General features: G+C 48.3%; 1 protein-coding gene across 3 annotated transcripts in view; it reads left to right on the forward strand.

Moving 5' to 3' along the window:
* The window catches only part of LOC122932109 (prostaglandin reductase 1-like), a 150459-nt gene that overhangs the window by 125599 nt on the left and 5689 nt on the right, over positions 1-19171 (forward strand). For all 3 annotated transcript variants that reach the window (XM_044286343.1, XM_044286334.1, XM_044286353.1), the window contains one exon: positions 18442-18560. In XM_044286343.1, the coding sequence (XP_044142278.1) occupies positions 18442-18560 (119 nt within the window). The remainder of the gene's footprint in view (positions 1-18441; positions 18561-19171) is intronic.

The following is a 19171-nucleotide window of genomic DNA, read 5'->3' on the forward strand; positions in this document are numbered from 1 at the left end:
CAGTGCATACCTGAGTCTGTCTTCCACTTGGTTGTGCAGGGCAGGGATGGCTCGTCTGGAAAAGTAGTGATGGCTAGGAACCACGTACTGTGGGACAGCCACCGCCATAAGGTTTTTGAAAGTCTCTGTCTCCACCAGACAAAATAACAGCATTTCAAAAGCCAGAAATTTAGAAATGCTGGCATTTAGAGCCAGGGATCGTGGGTGGGTAGGGGGGGTACTTCCTCTTTCTCTCTAGTGTTTGGGGGATGGACAGCTGAACGCTTCCATGGGACAATGTGGACATGCTGGGTGATGGTGGTGGAGGTGTTGCTGCCACATTCTCTGTTTAGATCTTTTGTGTTTTTCCAGGTGTGTACGCCACTGCAGCTCGTGCTTTGCATTTAGATGCCTGGTCATACAGGTGGTGCACAGGTGCAAACCACTTGTGTCTTGTCATCAGCACATTGTCTAAAGAACTGCCAAGCCAGGGAACGCCTTGTAGCAGTAGCAGGCATACTGGCTAGGGGACGGCCACTCTGCTTTTGCACCTTGCTCCCTCTTTTTCTGTGCGGCTGGCGCTGTGTGACCACCACCTCTTCCTCCGAACTGCACACGTCACTCGCATGACCTTGAGTCCATGTGGGGTCTAGGACCTCATTATTCTCCACATCATCTTCCACCCACTCTTCACCCCTGCCCTCCTTGCCGGTCTGCACACGGCAGAAAGCCACAGCAGTTTGAGCCTGTGTTTCTTCATCATCATCATCATCAGAGACATGCTGCGGTGGTCCTCCCATGTCCACATCCTGAAACATAAGTGGTTGGACATCAGTGCACTCAATCTCTTCCACTTCTGGAGCAGGGCTAGGTGGGTGGCCTATGGAAACCTCGCCAGCAGAGTCATCAAAAAGCAGAAGAGACTGCTGCATGACTTGGGGCTCAGACTGCTTGGCTGATTTGCAAGGGGGTGAGGTGAAAGATAGATGCCCATGGGATGCAGGTGCCAACTCTGCAGTTTCAGCAGGGGACCAGGTAGAAGACAATGTGAAGGAACTGGAGGTACTGTCAGCCATCCAATCTACTACAGCTTCTACTTGTTCTAGCCTCACCATTTGTACACCGGTATTCGGGCCTACAAAATGACGCTGAACGTCCTGTCACCTACGTGCACCTGAGGAAGGTGTTTCATTTGGGCGTGTAGCTGGCACAGATAGACCACGTCCTCTCCCTGCAACAGGACCACCAGCAGCACCACGACCAGGGCCACGTCGCTTATTTGATGCTCTCCTCATTCTTTGAGGTCACCCACCGAACTAACAGACAGAATAACTATATTAATTTCCCTGTGACGTATGCAGTGCAGGTGTACCTCACATCAAAATTGGGTATATGTCACCGGCCAAACTAACAGTCAGATAGTAACATAGTATATAAGGCCGAAAAAAGATATTTGTCCATCCAGTTCGGCCTGTTATCCTGCAAGTTGATCCAGAGGAAGGCAAAAAAAACTGTGAGGTACAAGCCAATTTTCCCCACTTAAGGGGGGAAAAATTCCTTCCCGACTCCAATAAGGCAATCAGAATAACTCCCTGTATCAACAACCCCTCTCTAGTAGATATAGCCTATAATATTATTACACTCCAGAAATTCATCCAACCTCCTCTTGAATTCTTTTATTGTACTCACCATCACCACCTCCTGAGGCAAAGAGTTCCATTGTCTCACTGCTCTTACCGTAAAGAATCCTTTTCTATGTTTGTGTACAAACCTTCTTTCCTCCAGGCGCAGAGAGTGTCCCCTCGTCACAGTCCTGGGGATGAATAGATGATGGTAGAGATCTCTGTACTGACCCCTGATAAATTTATACATAGTAATTAGATCTCCCCTCAGTCGTCTTTTTTCTAAAGTGAATAACCCTAATGTTGATAATCTTTCAGGGTACTGGAGTTGCCCCATTCCAGCTATTACTTTAGTTGCCCTCCTCTGAACCCTCTTCAGCTCTGCTATGTCTGCTTTGTTCACAGGAGCCCAGAACTGTACACAGTACTCCATGTGTGGTCTGACTAGTGATTTGTAAAGTGGTAGGACGATGTTCTCATCACGGGCATCTATGCCCCTTTTGATGCACCGCATTATCTTATTGGCCTTACCAGCAGCTGCCTGACACTGGTTTTTACTGCTTAGTTTGCTGTTTATTAAAATTCCTAGGTCCTTTTCCATGTCAGTGTTACCCAGTTTTACCATTTAGTATGTACGGGTGATTTGCATTATTCCTTCCCATGTGCATAACCTTACATTTGTCAGTGTTAAACCTCACCTGCCACTTCTCTGCCCATGCCTCTAATCTATCCAGATCCATCTGTAGCTGAATAGTGTCCTCTTCAGTGTTAATTTCTTTACACAGTTTAGTATCATCTGCAAAAATTGATATTTTACTGTGCAAGCCTTCTACAAGATCATTAATAAATATATTGAAGAGAATAGGGCCCAATACTGACCCCTGAGGTACTCCCCTAGTGACAGTGACCCAATCTGAGTGTGTACCATTAATAACCACCCTCTGTTTTATATCATTGAGCCAATTATTTACCAACATACAAACGTTTTCTCCCAGTCCGAGCATTCTCATTTTATATACTAACCTTTTATGTGGTACAGTGTCAAATGCTTTGGAGAAGTCGACATCCATTGATTCGCCGCTGTCAAGTCTAGAACTTACCTCCTCATAGAAACTGATTCAATTAGTTTGACATAACCGATCCCTCATGAACCCATGCTGATATGATGTTATTTGCTTGTTTTCACTGAGATCCTCCAAGATAGCATCTCTTAGAAAACCTTCAAACAGTTTACCCACAACAGATGTTATACTTACCGGCCTATAGTTTCCAGGCTCTGTTTTTGGACCCTTTTTAAATATTGGCACATTTGCTATGCGCCAATCCTGTGGAACACTCCCTGTCAGTATAGAGTCTTTAAATATCAGAAATAAGGGTCTGGCTATGGCATTACTTAATTCTCTTAGGATATGGGGGTGTATGCCACCTGGCCCTGCCACTTTTAATGGGGAATTTACTTTTACATTCTGCATTTCATCTGACAGTTTATTTTCCTCAGTGAATACAGTGAAGATAAAAATATTTAATAGCTTTGCTTTCTCCTCGTCGCTCTCTGCAACTCCCCTCTCATTACTCTGTAGAGGGCCAACACCTTCAGATTTATTCTTTTTACCATTTATATAATTGAAGAACATTTTAGGGTTAGTTTTGCTCTCTTTTGCAATTAATCTCTCGGTCTCTAGTTTGGCGGCTTTTATTAGTTTTTTACATATTCTATTTTTTTCCTTATAGTTTTTCAGGTCTTCCTTTCTACCATCCTGTTTTAGTGATTTAAATGCTTTCTGTTTGTTATTTATTGCCTTCTTTACAGTTCTATTTGTAGTCATGGCTTGCCTGTGATGCGTGGGCTTGGAGACATGGTACCCTCTACCTGCCTGACTAACTAACTAAGCGGCTTGAGTTGTGCCGTAACCGCTGCATAGGGGGGAAAGTCTAAAGTGGGCATACCCTCCCAACCCGCCCTCATTTTAATCTACACATTACACGGTATGTTGCAATGGAACGTCGGCCTCAGGGGGAGGCATTAGCTGTGTATAAGTGAGCTGCCGGCGCCCCTCCCACAAATACAGGCCAATGAATCGGCCTTCGCACTTCTGGTCATGGCTTGCCTGTGACGCTTGGGCTTGGAGACATGGTACCCTCTATCTGCCTGACTAACTAAGCAGCTTGAGTTGTGCCGTAACCGCTGTGTAGGGGGGAAAGCCTAAAGTCGGCAAAAACACTGCTATCAAACATCACCTGACCGTTTATTCCCAAACAACATTACATAACAAGACTCGAAACATGAGAAGCGCCAGTGACCTAACTTTTGGATTTCATGAGCCGGCACTTTATTCCTGGAGGCAGCCGAAGCAGCCCCTATCCGGAAAGAATGACCAGAAATAGACGCCGGGTTCAAACCTAAATTTGACACCAACGTGCGGATGTGACTGACAAACTGGGAGGTAGTGAGCGGAGCTTTGGGAAACGGCAACAGAGGGCTGCAAGGGTCTCGGCCTGCCAAAGATGCCAGTAACGGTTTGAAAATATGAACTGGGCACCATGGGTGCATCGTTGGGAAAAATTTGACTAGTGTCGGGGGTCCGGTTTGAGAAGTTTTGGTGACCGGCAAGGACAGTGTGCATCCACCAGTGCACGGGCCCAGCTGGGCGATGCTGATGTAGTTGCTGCTGGAGGCAGTACACGTGAACTCGCCTGGCCTCAAAAACCCGTAGAACCCTAAGTAAATGGCAGCCTTGAGCATGAGACTGGGGAGTGTACCAAAAGGGGCTCGGTCTAGTATATTGGATAAGCCCCTGAAGACTTCTCCAGTGATGGCTTGCCGTCGTGGTTGGCTTGTCACGTGGCAGTGACTCAGGCCCTTCAAGGCTGCCTTAACAATGTGAACGGACAATAGGGACCCCGATTCCAGGTTGTTGATGGCCGAGAAATGTTGAACACCTGCCAGGTAGGACCTGACGGTGTTGTGTGAGAGTTTCAGATATGAATGGCAGTACCCTATAAAGGCCAAAACAAAACCAATGAAGCTAGTACTCTCTTGAGGATACTTTGCTTGGAATGTGAGGAACTTGTTCCATTCTGTCTTATAAGTCCTGGCCGTGTACACCGAAAGAGACCTGGGCATGTGCCGTAACTATGTGGGTATACTATGGGGTATACTATGGGGTATGGTTCAAACAAGGCTGAAGACTTGAGAAACACCGGGATCTGTCTGACTTCCTCTGGCCATGTACCAGCCAGCCAGTGGGTGCCAGCAATGGCTGCAAAACATATACTGGAAGAAGCATCGGAATAAACCACAGGAGATGAACTGGAAGCTGAGGGGATGAAAAAGGAGATCCCATTCCAGTGGCTCAGGAACTGATCCCACATGACTAGATCTGCTACAGCCTGAGCGTCTAGCTAAAACAGGCTGTGCTGCTGTGGAGCCGCGGGAAGAAGAGTTAACAGACGGGAAATGAATGATCTTCCCTGTGGAATAATGCGCATGGCGAAGTTTAGCATCCCTAGCAACGACTGTAACTCCGCCTTTATTGATACTCTCGTGACTGTGAATCTGTGTATGACTTCCCTGATCCGGAGCAGTTCATCTTCCGGTAAACTGGCTAACATGTTGACGGAGTCTAGTACAAAAACCAGGAAAGTGATCACCATGGATGGGCCTTAAATTTTCTTAGGCGTCACTGGCACGCCAAGCTGGAAAAAAACTATGAGCCCCAGGCCCTGCCTGCATGATGATGGCTATGGCCTGACCTATGGATGAATACTTCATACTCACTTCTTCAGATGGGATGAGGGAATTAAGACTGGAAACATGAGGCATGCGGGGCTGAAAGGTCATTGACCAGCCTCTCCTTCTTGCTGAATTTAACTGTGACTACCCCCACCGGGTTGACCCGCCAGTGGTCGAACGGGGGAACGAAAAGGGCCTATGAGGAACCCTTTCTCTAATTCAGCCTCTATCAACCTGTCCACTGTTGTGGGGACTCTCACCACGGACTGTATGTTTTTACACTCATACGTGGCTTCAGGCAGCGCGATTAGAACTGTGTGGAAACCTACGACCGGGAAATCAACAAATCCAGTGTTATGATGGCCTTGGAGGCACAAGTGTAAATCTTCTTTTTTTTTTTTTTTTTTAACATGTTCATGACCCCGGGTGACTGAGTGAGCTCTGGAGTTCCTGATTACCTTAAGATGCACCTGTACCCATATATATATATATATATATATATATATATATACTGTATATATATATATATATATATATATATATATATATATATATATAAAAAATATATATTTTTTTTTTCTACCTACAGCCTGCGCCCACGCTGTACAGGACGACAGCTAGTTGAAAAGGACAACTGAAAGGTGATCTGAAAGGAGAAAAGGTGCACTGTGACTACCCCAACTGATTAAGCAGCTGCTGAGATCGGTAACAGAACGGTTAATGGCAGGCTATAACCGCAGGCAGTGGTGGCTAGCAGATAACACCTGAGAAACTGCCAGCCCCTGCTGAGTGGTAGGGGGCCAAGGGTTACTCAGGAGTGGGCTGTAGTGCATGTAACCTCCCCATGTAAGCGACTGCGGCGTTTAGTGTCCTGTGGAGCACGAAATGATATAGACTGTAGTAGCAGAGCACATGGTGGCATAACGCATGGGGCAGGCCACAAATCACCATATATATGTCTGATGCGTGCACAAACGTTAGCAGCAAACACATGTTTTCCAGCACATGTGTAAAACATTGTTGTATGTTATGTCACTGACTGTAGCATAACATCTGGAACTAGCTTCCACCCAAAGCATCCGCGCAGTTAAACTGGAAGGCGCAATCCACTTATGCCCCCAGTGCGCAGCACAAGTAGACCGCACAGTCCCGCCAAAACAAACCTCGTACAGCAGGAATCCGCGTCGCTGATGATACCGTATAGTTGGGCACACTTCACCCCCACCCTTGCGTGAGGCACGGCGCCCTGTGCGAGAAACGCACCAGTAAGAAAATCGTGACTGAGTCCCGCTGACTCTTGCATCCAAGTCACGCTGCCGTGTGGGTAACCAAAGCGTGGGCTACCGGGCAGACCGCTCCGGTGCGGCGCGCCACTCCTCCTTACCAAAGGAGCTGACACACCACCGGCCAGACTGTGAAGCGGACGGGCTGCTTGAGCGCGCAGCATATACTTACCCGAAGCCGGGACGAACTCTGTAGCAGACTCCTCGCCGCTGGCTGGGACAGATCCTGCAGAGGTATGAGACTCACTCGTGCTGACTCAGAACCAAACAGGATATGTTGCAATGGAACGTCAGCCTCAGGGGGAGGTATTAGCTGGGTATAAGTGAGCTTCCGGCGCCCCTCCCACAAATACAGGCCAATGAATCGGCCTTCACACTTATCCACATTGGTTTCTTCTTGTTCCTTAACCTTTTATTCCCATAAGGTATGTACCTCTCACAATAAGATTTCAGGATGCTTTTAAAAATATCCCATTTTGTGGCTGTATTTTTATTTTTAAGGACTTTGTCCCAGTTAGTTAGGCCTATGACCTTTCTGTCACCACCAGACATCTGAGAAGCTCTGACAGACGTTCTTCAGAACCTCCTCCTTGAGGTTCCTTTTGCTTTGCTTTCGTTTTCTCATCTTGTTAGCCTCTCTCAGCTGTCATGTAGTTGCACTGATTGCATCCCTTTAAATCCCTTCCCTTACTGCATCACTTTGCGGTTTATACAACTTCCTGGAGTGTGTGCATGCTGGATGCTACTACTGAGTCTTCTACAGATAAGTTTTGTTCATTCATTTGTGTTTTCCTGTTTGCTGGATCCCAGGTGACCCTGACTGCCTCTGTATCAAGTGTAGGGAGCCGGTGGTCGTGTCCCCTCACTATTATAGGGTGTTCAGGTGTTATACAGTCGAGGAACGAGGATATGCGATCATCTACCATTGAGATTTTTGCATAGGCTGAGCAGCTAGGGAGAGAGCCAGGTCTGTTGCAGGGCTCTCCCTTTGGTTTCTTAGTTTTGGATCCAGTCAGTCAGATCTTCATTTTGTGTCTTCTAGTTTTCTGTACACCTTCCGTGACACTTTCTTAGTTGGCCAAAGTTTGCTTTTTTGAAGTTTGGCATTTTTGTTCCTCCCTGTAGAAACACTCATTTGAAGGATAATTGGAAGGTTATTACTTTATGGTCATTATTTCCCAGGTGTCCCCCAACCTGCACATCTGTTGTTCTGTCAGGTCTATTGGTTAATACTAAGTCCAGTATGGCCGTCCCTCTAGTCTGGTCCTGAACCAGTTGGGAAAGGCAATTGTCTTTGGTTATTGCCAAGAACCTGTTTCCTTTATGAGATGTACAGCTCTCAGTTTCCTAGTATATATCTGTGTAGTTGAAGTGTGAGATTGTGGATAAGGCCTCTTTCACACTTGCGTTGTCCGGATCCGGCGTGTACTCCACTTGCCGGAATTACACGCCGGATCCGGAAAAACGCAAGTGAACTGAAAGCATTTGAAGACGGATCCGTCTTCAAAATGCTTTCAGTGTTACTATGGCAGCCAGGACGCTATTAAAGTCCTGGTTGCCATAGTAGTAGTGGGGAGCGGTATACTTACAGTCCGTGCGGCTCCCGGGGCGCTCCAGAATGACGTCAGAGCGCCCCATGCGCATGGATGACGTGCCATGCGATCATGTGATCCATGCGCTTGGGGCGCCCTGACGTCACTCTGGAGCGCCCCGGGAGCCGCACGGACGGTAAGTATGCCGCTCCCCCGCTCCCCACTACACTTTACCATGGCTGCCAGGACTTTAGCGTCCAGGCAGCCATGGTAACCATTGAGAAAAAGCAAAACATCGGATCCGGCAATGCGCTGAAACGACGTTTAGCTTAAGGCCGGATCCGGATCAATGCCTTTCAATGGGCATTAATTCCGGATCCGGCCTTGCGGCAAGTCTTCAGGATTTTTGGCCGGAGCAAAAAGCACAGCATGCTGCGGTATTTTCTCCGGCCAAAAAACGTTCCGGTCCGGAACTGAAGACATCCTGATGCATCCTGAACGGATTTCTATCCATTCAGAATGCATTAGGATAAAACTGATCAGGATTCTTCCGGCATAGAGCCCCGACGACGGAACTCTATGCCGGAAGAAAAGAACGCAGGTGTGAAAGAGCCCTTAGCTCTGCCTGTATGATATTTATGTTTAAATTGTATGGGAGCTGTCATTTGGCATTCTGGGCACTAGAGGCCACTGTTTTGCAGCACAGTCAGCACACTCTGGGATCTGCATATGCAAAGCAGATGATGACTCATGCTTCTGTGTGAAGCAGGAAGTGAATGCTGAGCTGCCTGCAGGAAGTGTTGATCTAACATGGTGGAAGGATTGTGCTGTGAGGGACTGAATCCGACTCCATCCTGGCTTGCGGATGTCCGGCAGTGAATGGAAACTCAAAGGAAGGAGAGTATATGCTGTCCCCTGTCTGGATCCAGCTCTTTGAAAGAGAGGTTGTCCCAGGAAGACCAGTTCCCACCTCGACAGGAGCCCTAAGCCAAGCAAAGTTCTTCTCAACTCTTGACCTGGCCAGTGGGTACTGGCAGGTGCCGGTGGCCAAGAAGGACAAAGCCAAGACGGCCTTCATTCTACCTATGGGACTCTAGGAGTTCAACCGGGTGCCCTTCGGCCTCTCCAATGCTCCGGGGACATTCCAGCGATTGATGGAACACTGTCTGGGGGACCTTAACTTCGAATCAGTATTGATATACCATGACATAGTAGTGTTTGGGGATTTCTTTGAAGATCACCTCCAGAAGCTGCGACAAGTCTTGGGACGGCTACGAGACCATGGGCTCAAGATCAAGCCAAAAAAATGCCAGCTGTTCCGACAGCAGATAGAGTACTTAGGACATGTGGTCACCCAGGAGGGGGTAAAACCGGCCCCCAGCAAGGTGGAGGCCGTTCAGAAGTGGCCCCGGCCAAGTATGCTACGGGAGGTACGGGTGTTCGTGGGACTGGCTGGCTTTTACAGGAGGTTTATACCCAAATTCGCTCATCTGGTGGGCCCGTTGAACGAGTTGCTAAGAGGCACGGCTGGGGGCCTGAAAAAAAAGCCCCGTCGACTGGGGGCCCCGACAACAAGAGGCCTTTGAAGTGGTGAAAGAGGCGCTGACCAATGCACCGATCCTGGCTTACGCGCGGTTTGATACCCCATTCCTGCTGTATACTGATGGAAGCCTACATGGTCTGGGGGCCGTATTGTCCCAAGTCCAGGATGGACGGGAGAGAGTCATCGCCTATGGGAGCTGGTCCCTAAGAGAGTCAGAACGCAACCCTGATAACTATAGCTCCTTTAAACTGGAGCTGCCGGCATTGGTGTGGGCCTTGACCGAAAGGTTTGCATAATTCCTGACTGGTGCAGTAGTGACCGTGATGATGGACAACAACCCGTTGGCACACCTGGAGAATGCCAAGCTCGGTGCACTCGAGCAAAGATGGTTGGCCCGCCTTTCTAAGTACCAATACCGCATCAAGTTCCGGTCCAGTAGGGAGAATGGCAACGCCGATGCACTCTCTCGAGTTCCAGTAGGACAGTCGACTCAGAGAGCCGATGAGGAGTTAGAGGATACTGAAACTCCTGACCTTGGTCGCTTGCCTTTGTTCCCGGATGTGGCACATTCAAGTGGGGTGGCGTCTGGAATGACGCTGGTGCTGGGGAAAAAGTTGACTGATTGGGAGAGAGTCCAGGATAGCTGCCGAGATTTGTGGAAAGTGAAAGAATGGGTTCGGAGCAAGATCTGGCCTCGGCCAGAAGAACGGGCCTGCCTTACCCCAGAGGGTCAGAGGTTGTTGAGGCAGTGGGATAAGCTGACAATTGCCCAGGGCCTCCTGTGCCGTATGGTATACTTAGTCAGAGCTGCAGTATCGGCAACAGATTGTCATTCCCATGTCGTTGGGACCGGAGGCCGCCAGGGAAGCTCATGAAAAGGGAGCTCATTTTGGGAGCGACAAAACGTTCAAGTGGCTCCAACGGCTGGTATACTGTCCAGATCTGGCCGACATGGTGGCCGCGGCATGTCTTAAGTGTCGATCCTGTGGGTTGAGTAAGAGTACTGAACAGCGGGCTCCTGTGCAGACCATCCGCACCTCAGCGCCCCTAGATCTTCTGATGATCGATTATGTACAGATTGGATATTCTACCTTGGGACACTCATACTGTCTAGTTATGACAGATCACTTTACCAAGTATGCGGTGGCTGTGCCCACCAGAGACCAAACCGCAGAGTCGGCCACGAAAGCTGTTTGTAAACACTTTATACAGGTGTTCGGGTGTCCATGGAGAATACATTCCGACCAGGGAGCATGCTTTCAGGGTACTCTAATGAATGAACTGTACCAACTGTATGGGATTGAACGCTCCCGCACCACTCCATATCACCCACAAGGAAACGGGGCGTGCGAACGCTTCAATCGCACCTTGCTTCAGATGCTGCAGACTCTGGAAGACAGTCAAAAAGCCCAGTGGCCCTCGTACCTACCTGAGTTGATGTGGGCCTATAACAGAGTATACAGTACCACTGGATACTCTCCACATATGCTCATGTTTGGACGATGGAGCCCCCACCGAGAAGTACCACCGCATGGGTGCAGGAGCACCGCCGCCGGCTGAGAGCGGTCCAGAAGGTTGTGGGGGAGCGCCTGGGACAGGTGGTACACCCTAACCCAAGACCAGTGCAGAAAGATGGTTATGTCCCTGGTGATCGGGTGATGGTCAAAGCCAAACGGCCGTCAAGGAAGTTGGATGGACGGTGGGAGGCAGTTCCATACACGGTGAAGAGAAGGGTAGACCCCACTATTCCGGTCTATGAGGTAGAGCCAGTAGGGACAGGTGGACCCTCACGGAACGTACACCGTAATATGTTGAGACGTTGCAATTTTGATGAGCCGGTGTGCATGGGTATGGATCACGATCAGGGTATGGAGGAAAGTCCCTCAGATGAGGAAGAAGAGGAATGGTGGGTCGCCCTGCCCAAGTGTCCACAGAGGTTCCGGCCATGGCAGGTTTGCCACCCAGATGCAATGCTGAGCAATCAACAGCTCCTCTCTTGTCAAATATGCCTGATGCCCCCAGTATTTCTGAAACCCCCAATCTGAGAAGGTCAGCGAGGCCCAATGCTGGTGTGCCTCCACAGCGCTATGCCCAGGATGAGTTTGTATGGGGAGAGTTGCCTAGGACGACAACTTCTAGTGGGGTGGCATGTGAGATTGTGGATAAGCTCTGCCTGTATGATATTTATGTTTAAATTGTATGGGAGCTGTCATTTGGCATTCCGGGCACTAGAGGCCACTGTTTTGCAGCACAGTCAGCACACTCTGGGATCTGCATATGCAAAGCAGATGATGACTCATGCTTCTGTGTGAAGCAGGAAGTGAATGCTGAGCTGCCTGCAGGAAGTGTTGATCTGACATGGTGGAAGGATTGTGCTGTGAGGGACTGAATCCGATTCCATCCTGGCTTGCGGATGTCCGGCAGTAAATGGACACTCAAAGGAAGGAGAGTATCTGCTGTCCCCTGTCTGGATCCAGCTCTTTGAAAGAGAGGTTGTCCCAGGAAGACCAGTTCCAGTGTATGGATAGAAAACCTTATTATTAAGCAAGGCCTCACGGTTGCTGAGAGCTTGGTGGCCATCCCGGGTAAGCGGCATCCTAGGGCCCCAAACAGACGCAGGTCAGTACACCTGATTACCAATTGTACTTTACTGTTTGGCGCCTAAAGTAACAGAGACTAGCCTAGGCCTTGTATTAGCTAGTTAGATAGGGTTATAGCTTTGTTAGGCCTTACTGTACTGGACTGCGGCGCAGTATTTGACTTGCAGGCTCTGCTGCATCCGCCACCGGCTAGGTGTGTCCTCTTTAGCGCCACAGCAAGACTTACATGCTCTGCTGTGTGCACCATCGGCTAGGCCTGTCCCACGGACAGGGACGGTGACTGTGGGCCTGGGGTATAATTTAGTCAGTGTATATTTTATTGTTGTTTGTTCACTATTGTTAAAGTAAAGTTTCTGTTCTTGCATATAAAGCTGGTGTCAGTGTCGCTTTTCTAGTCTGTGACTTCACTGTATCCTGGGGAGCCCACCCCGGTACACGGCTTACAGAAGTCCCCCATAAAAACCACCTCATTATGATTTGCCACCTTGTCCATTTTGTTTAGTAGTAGATTTTATGTGGACTCTGGTATATTAGGCGGTTTATAATAAACTGCTATTAGTAATTTATTATTATTTTTGCCTCTATGTATTTCTAACCACAGTGACTCCACATGTTCATGTCCCTCACTTATATATTCTCGGACTGTAGGCTTTAGACAGGACTTTACATAAAGGCATACCCTCCCCCTCTCAGGTTTTGACGATCCTTTCTGAACAGACTGTAACCTTGTACATAGTCATAGCTATCATCCAGCCATGTTTCTGTTATTCCTGTGTCATAGTCCTCCTCACACATCACTAATTCCAGTTCACCAGTTTTATTAATCAGGCTTCTGGCATTAGTATACATACAATTAAAAGGTTTATGTATATTTTTTACCCTACACCAGTGATGTCAAACTCGTGGCCCTCCAGCTGTTGCAAAACTACAACTCCCATCATGCCTGGGCATACTACAGCTATCAGGGAATGATGGGAGTTGTAGTTTTGCAACATCTGGAGGGCCATGAGTTTGACATCCATGCCCTACACCTTTCCTTCTGAACTGTTCTAGTCCCTCCTTCCATTCCTCCCCCAGTCCCATTACCTTGCCCCGGGTCTCTATTTGCCCTATCTTCACATTCTATAATGTAATTACCCCCCCCAGTCCCTAGTTTAAACACTCCTTCAACCTTTTAAACATCTCTTCCCCCAACACAGCTGCCCCTTCCCCATTGAGGTGCAGCCCATCCCTACAATAGAGCCTGTAGCTAACAGAGAAGTCGGCCCAGTTCTCCAGGAACCCAAACCCCTCCTTCCTACACCAGTTCTTGAGCCACTTGCTAACCTCCCTAATCTCCCGCTGCCTTTCTTGTGTGGCTCGTGGTACAAGCAGTATTTCGGAAAACACTACCTTTGAGGTTCTTGCCCTAAGCTTTTGACCTAAATTCCTAAAATAATTTTTAAGGACTCACCACCTTCCTCTAACTTTGTCATTGGTTCCTATATGGACCATGACTGCTGGGTCTTCTCCAGCCCCTCCCAGTAATCTGACAACTCGATCCGCGATGTGTCGAACACGGTTCGGCGATCACGGTCTTTGTGACAGATTGCCCTTTCTGTACCCCTAATAATAGAGTCTCCTACTACCTGCACCTGTCTGCCCTGCCCTGCTCTCCTGGTCCCCTGCATACTGGAGCTGACATTACCCTGACTGGCAGCAGTGCTGTCCCTGAACCGACATCCCCCTCATCTGCCAACTGTGCAAACTTGTTGGGGTGTGACAGATCAGGGCTATCCTCCCTTGCACTCTTCCCTCTACCCCGCTGTCTAACTGTTACCCAGCTAGCTACCTCACTTTCCTGAGCCTCCTTGCTTTCACCCTCCCCCCTCAACTACCCCATAGAGGGCTTGCTCAGTGAGCAGCAAACTCTTTTCCAAATTGTTAACGCCTCTCAGTGTTGAAACTCGCCTGTTTACATACTCAATTTGTGATTCCAAACAGGTAATTTGCTCACATTTTGAACAATGATATACACCCTCAAACGACTGTTCCAGGACTGCATACATCAGACAAGATGTGCACTGGACTGCGCTGTCAATTATGGAACACATACTAATGGGGATTACACAATGAAAGCGAAAAAAATACAATATAATGCAGTAATAAGAAATTGCCACTAATGATGCGCATTTTATTTGCGCAATACATGAAACTTCACATTTTATTAGATCTGAGTAGATATTACTGATTGGTGCACTAAGTATTGTTGTGACGTCACTGCGCTGTGTCTAACAGAGACACTAATCCCTATCACAGCACAGTAATTCCTATCACACTACCTAACACCCTGCACTGGAACCTATCAGCTACACTATATCACTATCTAACCTACACTGACTATCGCCCACTCACTATCTGTATTATATATATATATATATATATATATATATATATGAGATAACTATCTAATGTAATTAAATAAGGATCCAGATGACTCAGCAAAGCAAAGAGCACAGCAATGACACTGCTGTCTCTCTTAGAACTGCAAAAAAAACCGCAGAAAATGGCTGCTGGGGAGTTTCTTATATAGTAAAGGGGTAGGCAACTTTCCTATTGGTTGCTAGGGATGTTGCTAAGCTCTGACAAAGATATTGCTGCCTTCTCACCACAAGCAAGAATAGTAGTACAGATTAAAAAATATAACCTAGAATATTTGCAATTATGAATATATAGCACTATATTCTAGATTTTCGCTAATTCTCAAAGTGCTGATATTCGCGATAAAAATTCGCTATTAGAATATTTGCGATCAACACTATATGTCACCCATCACACTAATGGACGGATTAACTATTATATTTTTGTGTCAGGGCTACAAAGTTGGTGCATTGCACCCACAAAAAAATCGCTATAGGTCACCCACAGAATTAACCAGATTTATTATTATATTTCTGTGTCAGGGGTGCAAAGCTGGTTTATTGCACCCACAAAAAATCTGCCACAAAACAAATAGCTAGATTCCTAACACTCTCGCTCACCTCAGCTGCCTGCTTCCTGTCCCTGCATTACTCAGAGCTGATGGGCAGTGCTACACGTGATCCAGCTTGTATAGAGGCTGGGTCACATGATGCATTACTAGGCATGGCTGTGATGGCCTCTAAGTACCCACAGCTTAAAAGTTTGTTGATTGGCTGGCCTGCAGCCTTTCAAAAGCTTTATTAAATGCCCAAACACCGAACACAAACTTTTCTGGCAGAGTTCGGGTTCGGATCCGGGTACTTGAACTCGCAAAGGTCGGTACGGACCCGAACGTTACAATTTAGGTTCGCTCAACCCTACTGCTTAGTCACTAAGGTGCCTAATGGATATGGGCGAAGGGCTTAAAATAAGTTAAGGTCATATTAGCAGTTCCCAAAGGGAAGTGGGGGACATCACATGGGAATGGATGGCATGGAGGCACTGGGGGAGTGGGGGACATGGCAATGGATGGCATGTAGGGGCTGATGGCACTGGGGGAGTGGAGCTGAAGGCACTGGGTGGTGAGAACTGATGGCACTGGGGGATAGTGGGGCTAATGGCAATGGGGGAACGGAGCTGATCGCACAGGGGGGAACAAAGGGTGTTGGGGACTGATGGCAGGGAGTCTAATGAGTTTTTATTTAAGGAAAACAGTCTATTTATTCATTTTTTCATATTACAGTACTCGATTAATCATAAAAATAATCAGTAGAATACTCTTTTTACTAAAATAATCATTTGCTGCAGCTCTAGCGACGACCATTGAGTAAACGGTGCTACACATGACCCCCCCCCCCCGCCCACACCAGTGGGCCGGCAAGCAAGTCGGAGTGCCGCCATTTCAGTAATTAACAGCAGTATCAGCCACAGCGCGCCGCCAAGCACGTCGGAGCGCCGCCGTCAGTCATATCACTATAAGCCATATAGAGGAGAAGAGCGCCGCCATTTCAGTCAGTCACAAGCACTATCAGCCATATAGAGAGGAGTGTCTGTCAGCAGTCTGACCTACCAGTCGCCATTTCTGTTCGTCAGTCCCAGTCGCCATTTCTGTTTGTCAGTCACAGCACTATCAGTCCTATAGAGAGGAGCCCCTGTCAGCAGTCTGACCTACCAGTCACTACCAGCAGTCTCAGCACCAGCAGTCAGTGCCAGCAGTCTCAGCCATAGCCACCAGCCACATGCACCAGTCAGAGCCACAGCCATCAGTCAGCGCAAGCAGTCTCAGCCACAGCCAGCACTCTCAGCCACAGCCAGCAGTCAGTGCCAACAGTCTGAGCCACAGCTAACAGTCTCGGCCACCATCCACAGCCACCAGTCAGTGCCAGCAGTCTCAGCCACAGTCACCAGTCAGTGCCAGCAGTCTGAGCCACAGCCACCAGTCTTGGCCACTAGCCACAGCCACCTGTCTCAGCCACCAGTCAGTGCCAGCATTCTCAGCTACAGCCAGCAATCAGTGCCAGCAGTCTCCAGTCTCACCCACCAGTCAGTGCCAGCAGTCTCAGCCACAGCCACCAGCCTCACGCAGCAGTCAGAGCCACAGCCATCAGTCAGTGCAAGCAGTCTCAGCCACAGCCACCAGTCAGTACAAGCAGTCTCAGCCACCAGCTGCAGCCAGCAGTCTCAGCCACCAGCTGCAGCCAGCAGTCTGAGCCACAGCCAGCAGTCAGTGCCAGCAGCTTCAGCCAACAGTCGCAGTCAGCAGTCTTAGCCATAGCCAGCACTCAGTGCAAGCAGTCTCAGCCACCAGCCGCAGCCAGCAGTCTCGGCAACAGCCAGCAGTCATGCCATCAGTCTTAACCTCCAGTCAGTGCCAGCAGTCTCAGCCACAGCCACCAGTCTCGGCCACCAGCCACACACACCAGTCAAAGCCACAACCATCAGTCGGTGCAAGCAGTCTCAGCTACAGCCACCAGTTAGTGCCAGCAGTCTCAGCCACAGCCAACAGTCTTGGCACTAGCCACAGCCACCAGTCTCAGGATTCAGTCAGTGCAAGCAGTCTCAGCCACCATCCGCAGCAAGTAGTCTCATCCACAGCTAGCATTCAGTGCCATCACTCTCAGCCAGCAGCCGCAGTCTTACCCATAGTCAGCACTAAGTGCCAGCAGTCTCAGCCACCAGACATAGCCAGCAGTCTCAGCCACAGCCAACAGTCAGTGTCAGCAGTCTCAGCCACAGCCAACAGTCTTGGACACCAGCCAGCAGTCTCATCCATTAGTCAGTGCAAGCAGTCTGAGCCACCATCCGCAGCAAGTAGTCTCAGCCACAGCTAGCATTCAGTGCCATCACTCTCAGCCAGCAGCCGCAGTCAGCAGTCTCAGCCACCGCCAGAACTCAGTGCCTGCAGTCTCAGCCACAGCCAGCAATCTCAGCCACAGCCACCAGTCAGTGCCAACAGTCTCAGCCGCAGCCAGCAGTCTCCCCCACAGCCACCAGTCAGTGCCAGCAGTCTCAGCCACCTGTCGCAGTCAGCAGTTTCAGCCACAGCCAGCAGACAGTGCCACTGGTCTTAACAACCAGTCAGTGCCAGCAGTCTCAGCCACAGTCACCAGTCTCGGCCACCAGCCACAACAGCCATCAGTCAATGCCAGCAGTCTTAGCCACAGCCTTCAGTCAATTCAAGCCGTCTCAGCCACCAGTCAGTGACAGCAATCTCAGCTACAGCCAGCAGTAGTGCCAGCAGTCGTGCCAGCAGTCTCAGCCACAGCCAGCACTCAGTGCCAGCAGCCTCAGCCACCAGTCAGTGCCAGCAACTGTTGCCAGATTCAGACAGAATATTTACAAAAAATGTTGTCTATAAAGACATTTTTTTTTTAATTCTGAATATTTGCTTCAGATATTGTATATTAAAGATTGTTACAAAGTTTTACACTAAGGCTATAATAATTACACTAACTGTATTGTAATATATACGTTTCCATTTTATTTTTATTATTTTACTTTTGACTTCTTGCCAAAATATTTTGGACAAAAAAAAATAAAACAAGAGATACAATGTGGTCAAATTACCTTGCTATTTAATATAGACTGTATGCACTACTGTTCTAGCGCCCGTTATTGTAACGGGCTTAACGTCTAGTTATATAATTTCTCTGCAGATGACTTTTTACTTTTAGTCTTTAGTTTTAATTTGTTTTGCATGTCTTTTATAGGACCTTATATACAACCCATCATCCTCTTCAAGCAACTCCGAATGGAAGGTTTCATGGTGACGCGCTGGTCAGACAAATTTCAAGAAGGACAAAAACAGCTCCTACAATGGGTTTTAGAGGTAATGTTATACGTACGGTATATGGTAATGTTATATATGGGAATTTAAAATAATGTTAATCCATGGTAACATACACTATGATCTGGAGTTGAGTGATGTTAATAAAGAGCGGCACTGCTTGTTGCCAGTCACTTAAAGGGTTTATCCAGCTATCTGTAACTGATAACCTCTGCATAGGTCATCAGCATCTGATTGGTGCTGAGCTGAGACCAGGCCACGTGACTGATGGTCATGATGTCACTTGCCTATGGTAAGCAGCTAATCTGAGGGTGTCCTGGGTGTCAGATACCTAATGATCAGATGCTGATGACCAATCCACAGGATCAACAATCAAATAAACGGTAACGGCAACATCTCAGCATGTTCCTTTATTAGACGTACTTCAATGAATGTGTACACAGAAAGCCAAACTGCAACATTTCGGACCCGCACCTACAATGAGAACGGAGCGGGGAAATGAACAGAGGGCACACTGTGCATGCACAGCCGCCCTTTATTAATTTCTATGTGGCCGCCAAAAATAGCCGAGCGCTGTGCGCTCCCATTCACTTCTATGGGAGCAGTGGGGAGCTGCGCTTGGTGGTGGACGGACCCCTGGAAATCTGGCGTCC

Source organism: Bufo gargarizans, chromosome 1 (assembly GCF_014858855.1).
Source record: "Bufo gargarizans isolate SCDJY-AF-19 chromosome 1, ASM1485885v1, whole genome shotgun sequence".
Classification (NCBI taxonomy): domain Eukaryota; kingdom Metazoa; phylum Chordata; class Amphibia; order Anura; family Bufonidae; genus Bufo; species Bufo gargarizans.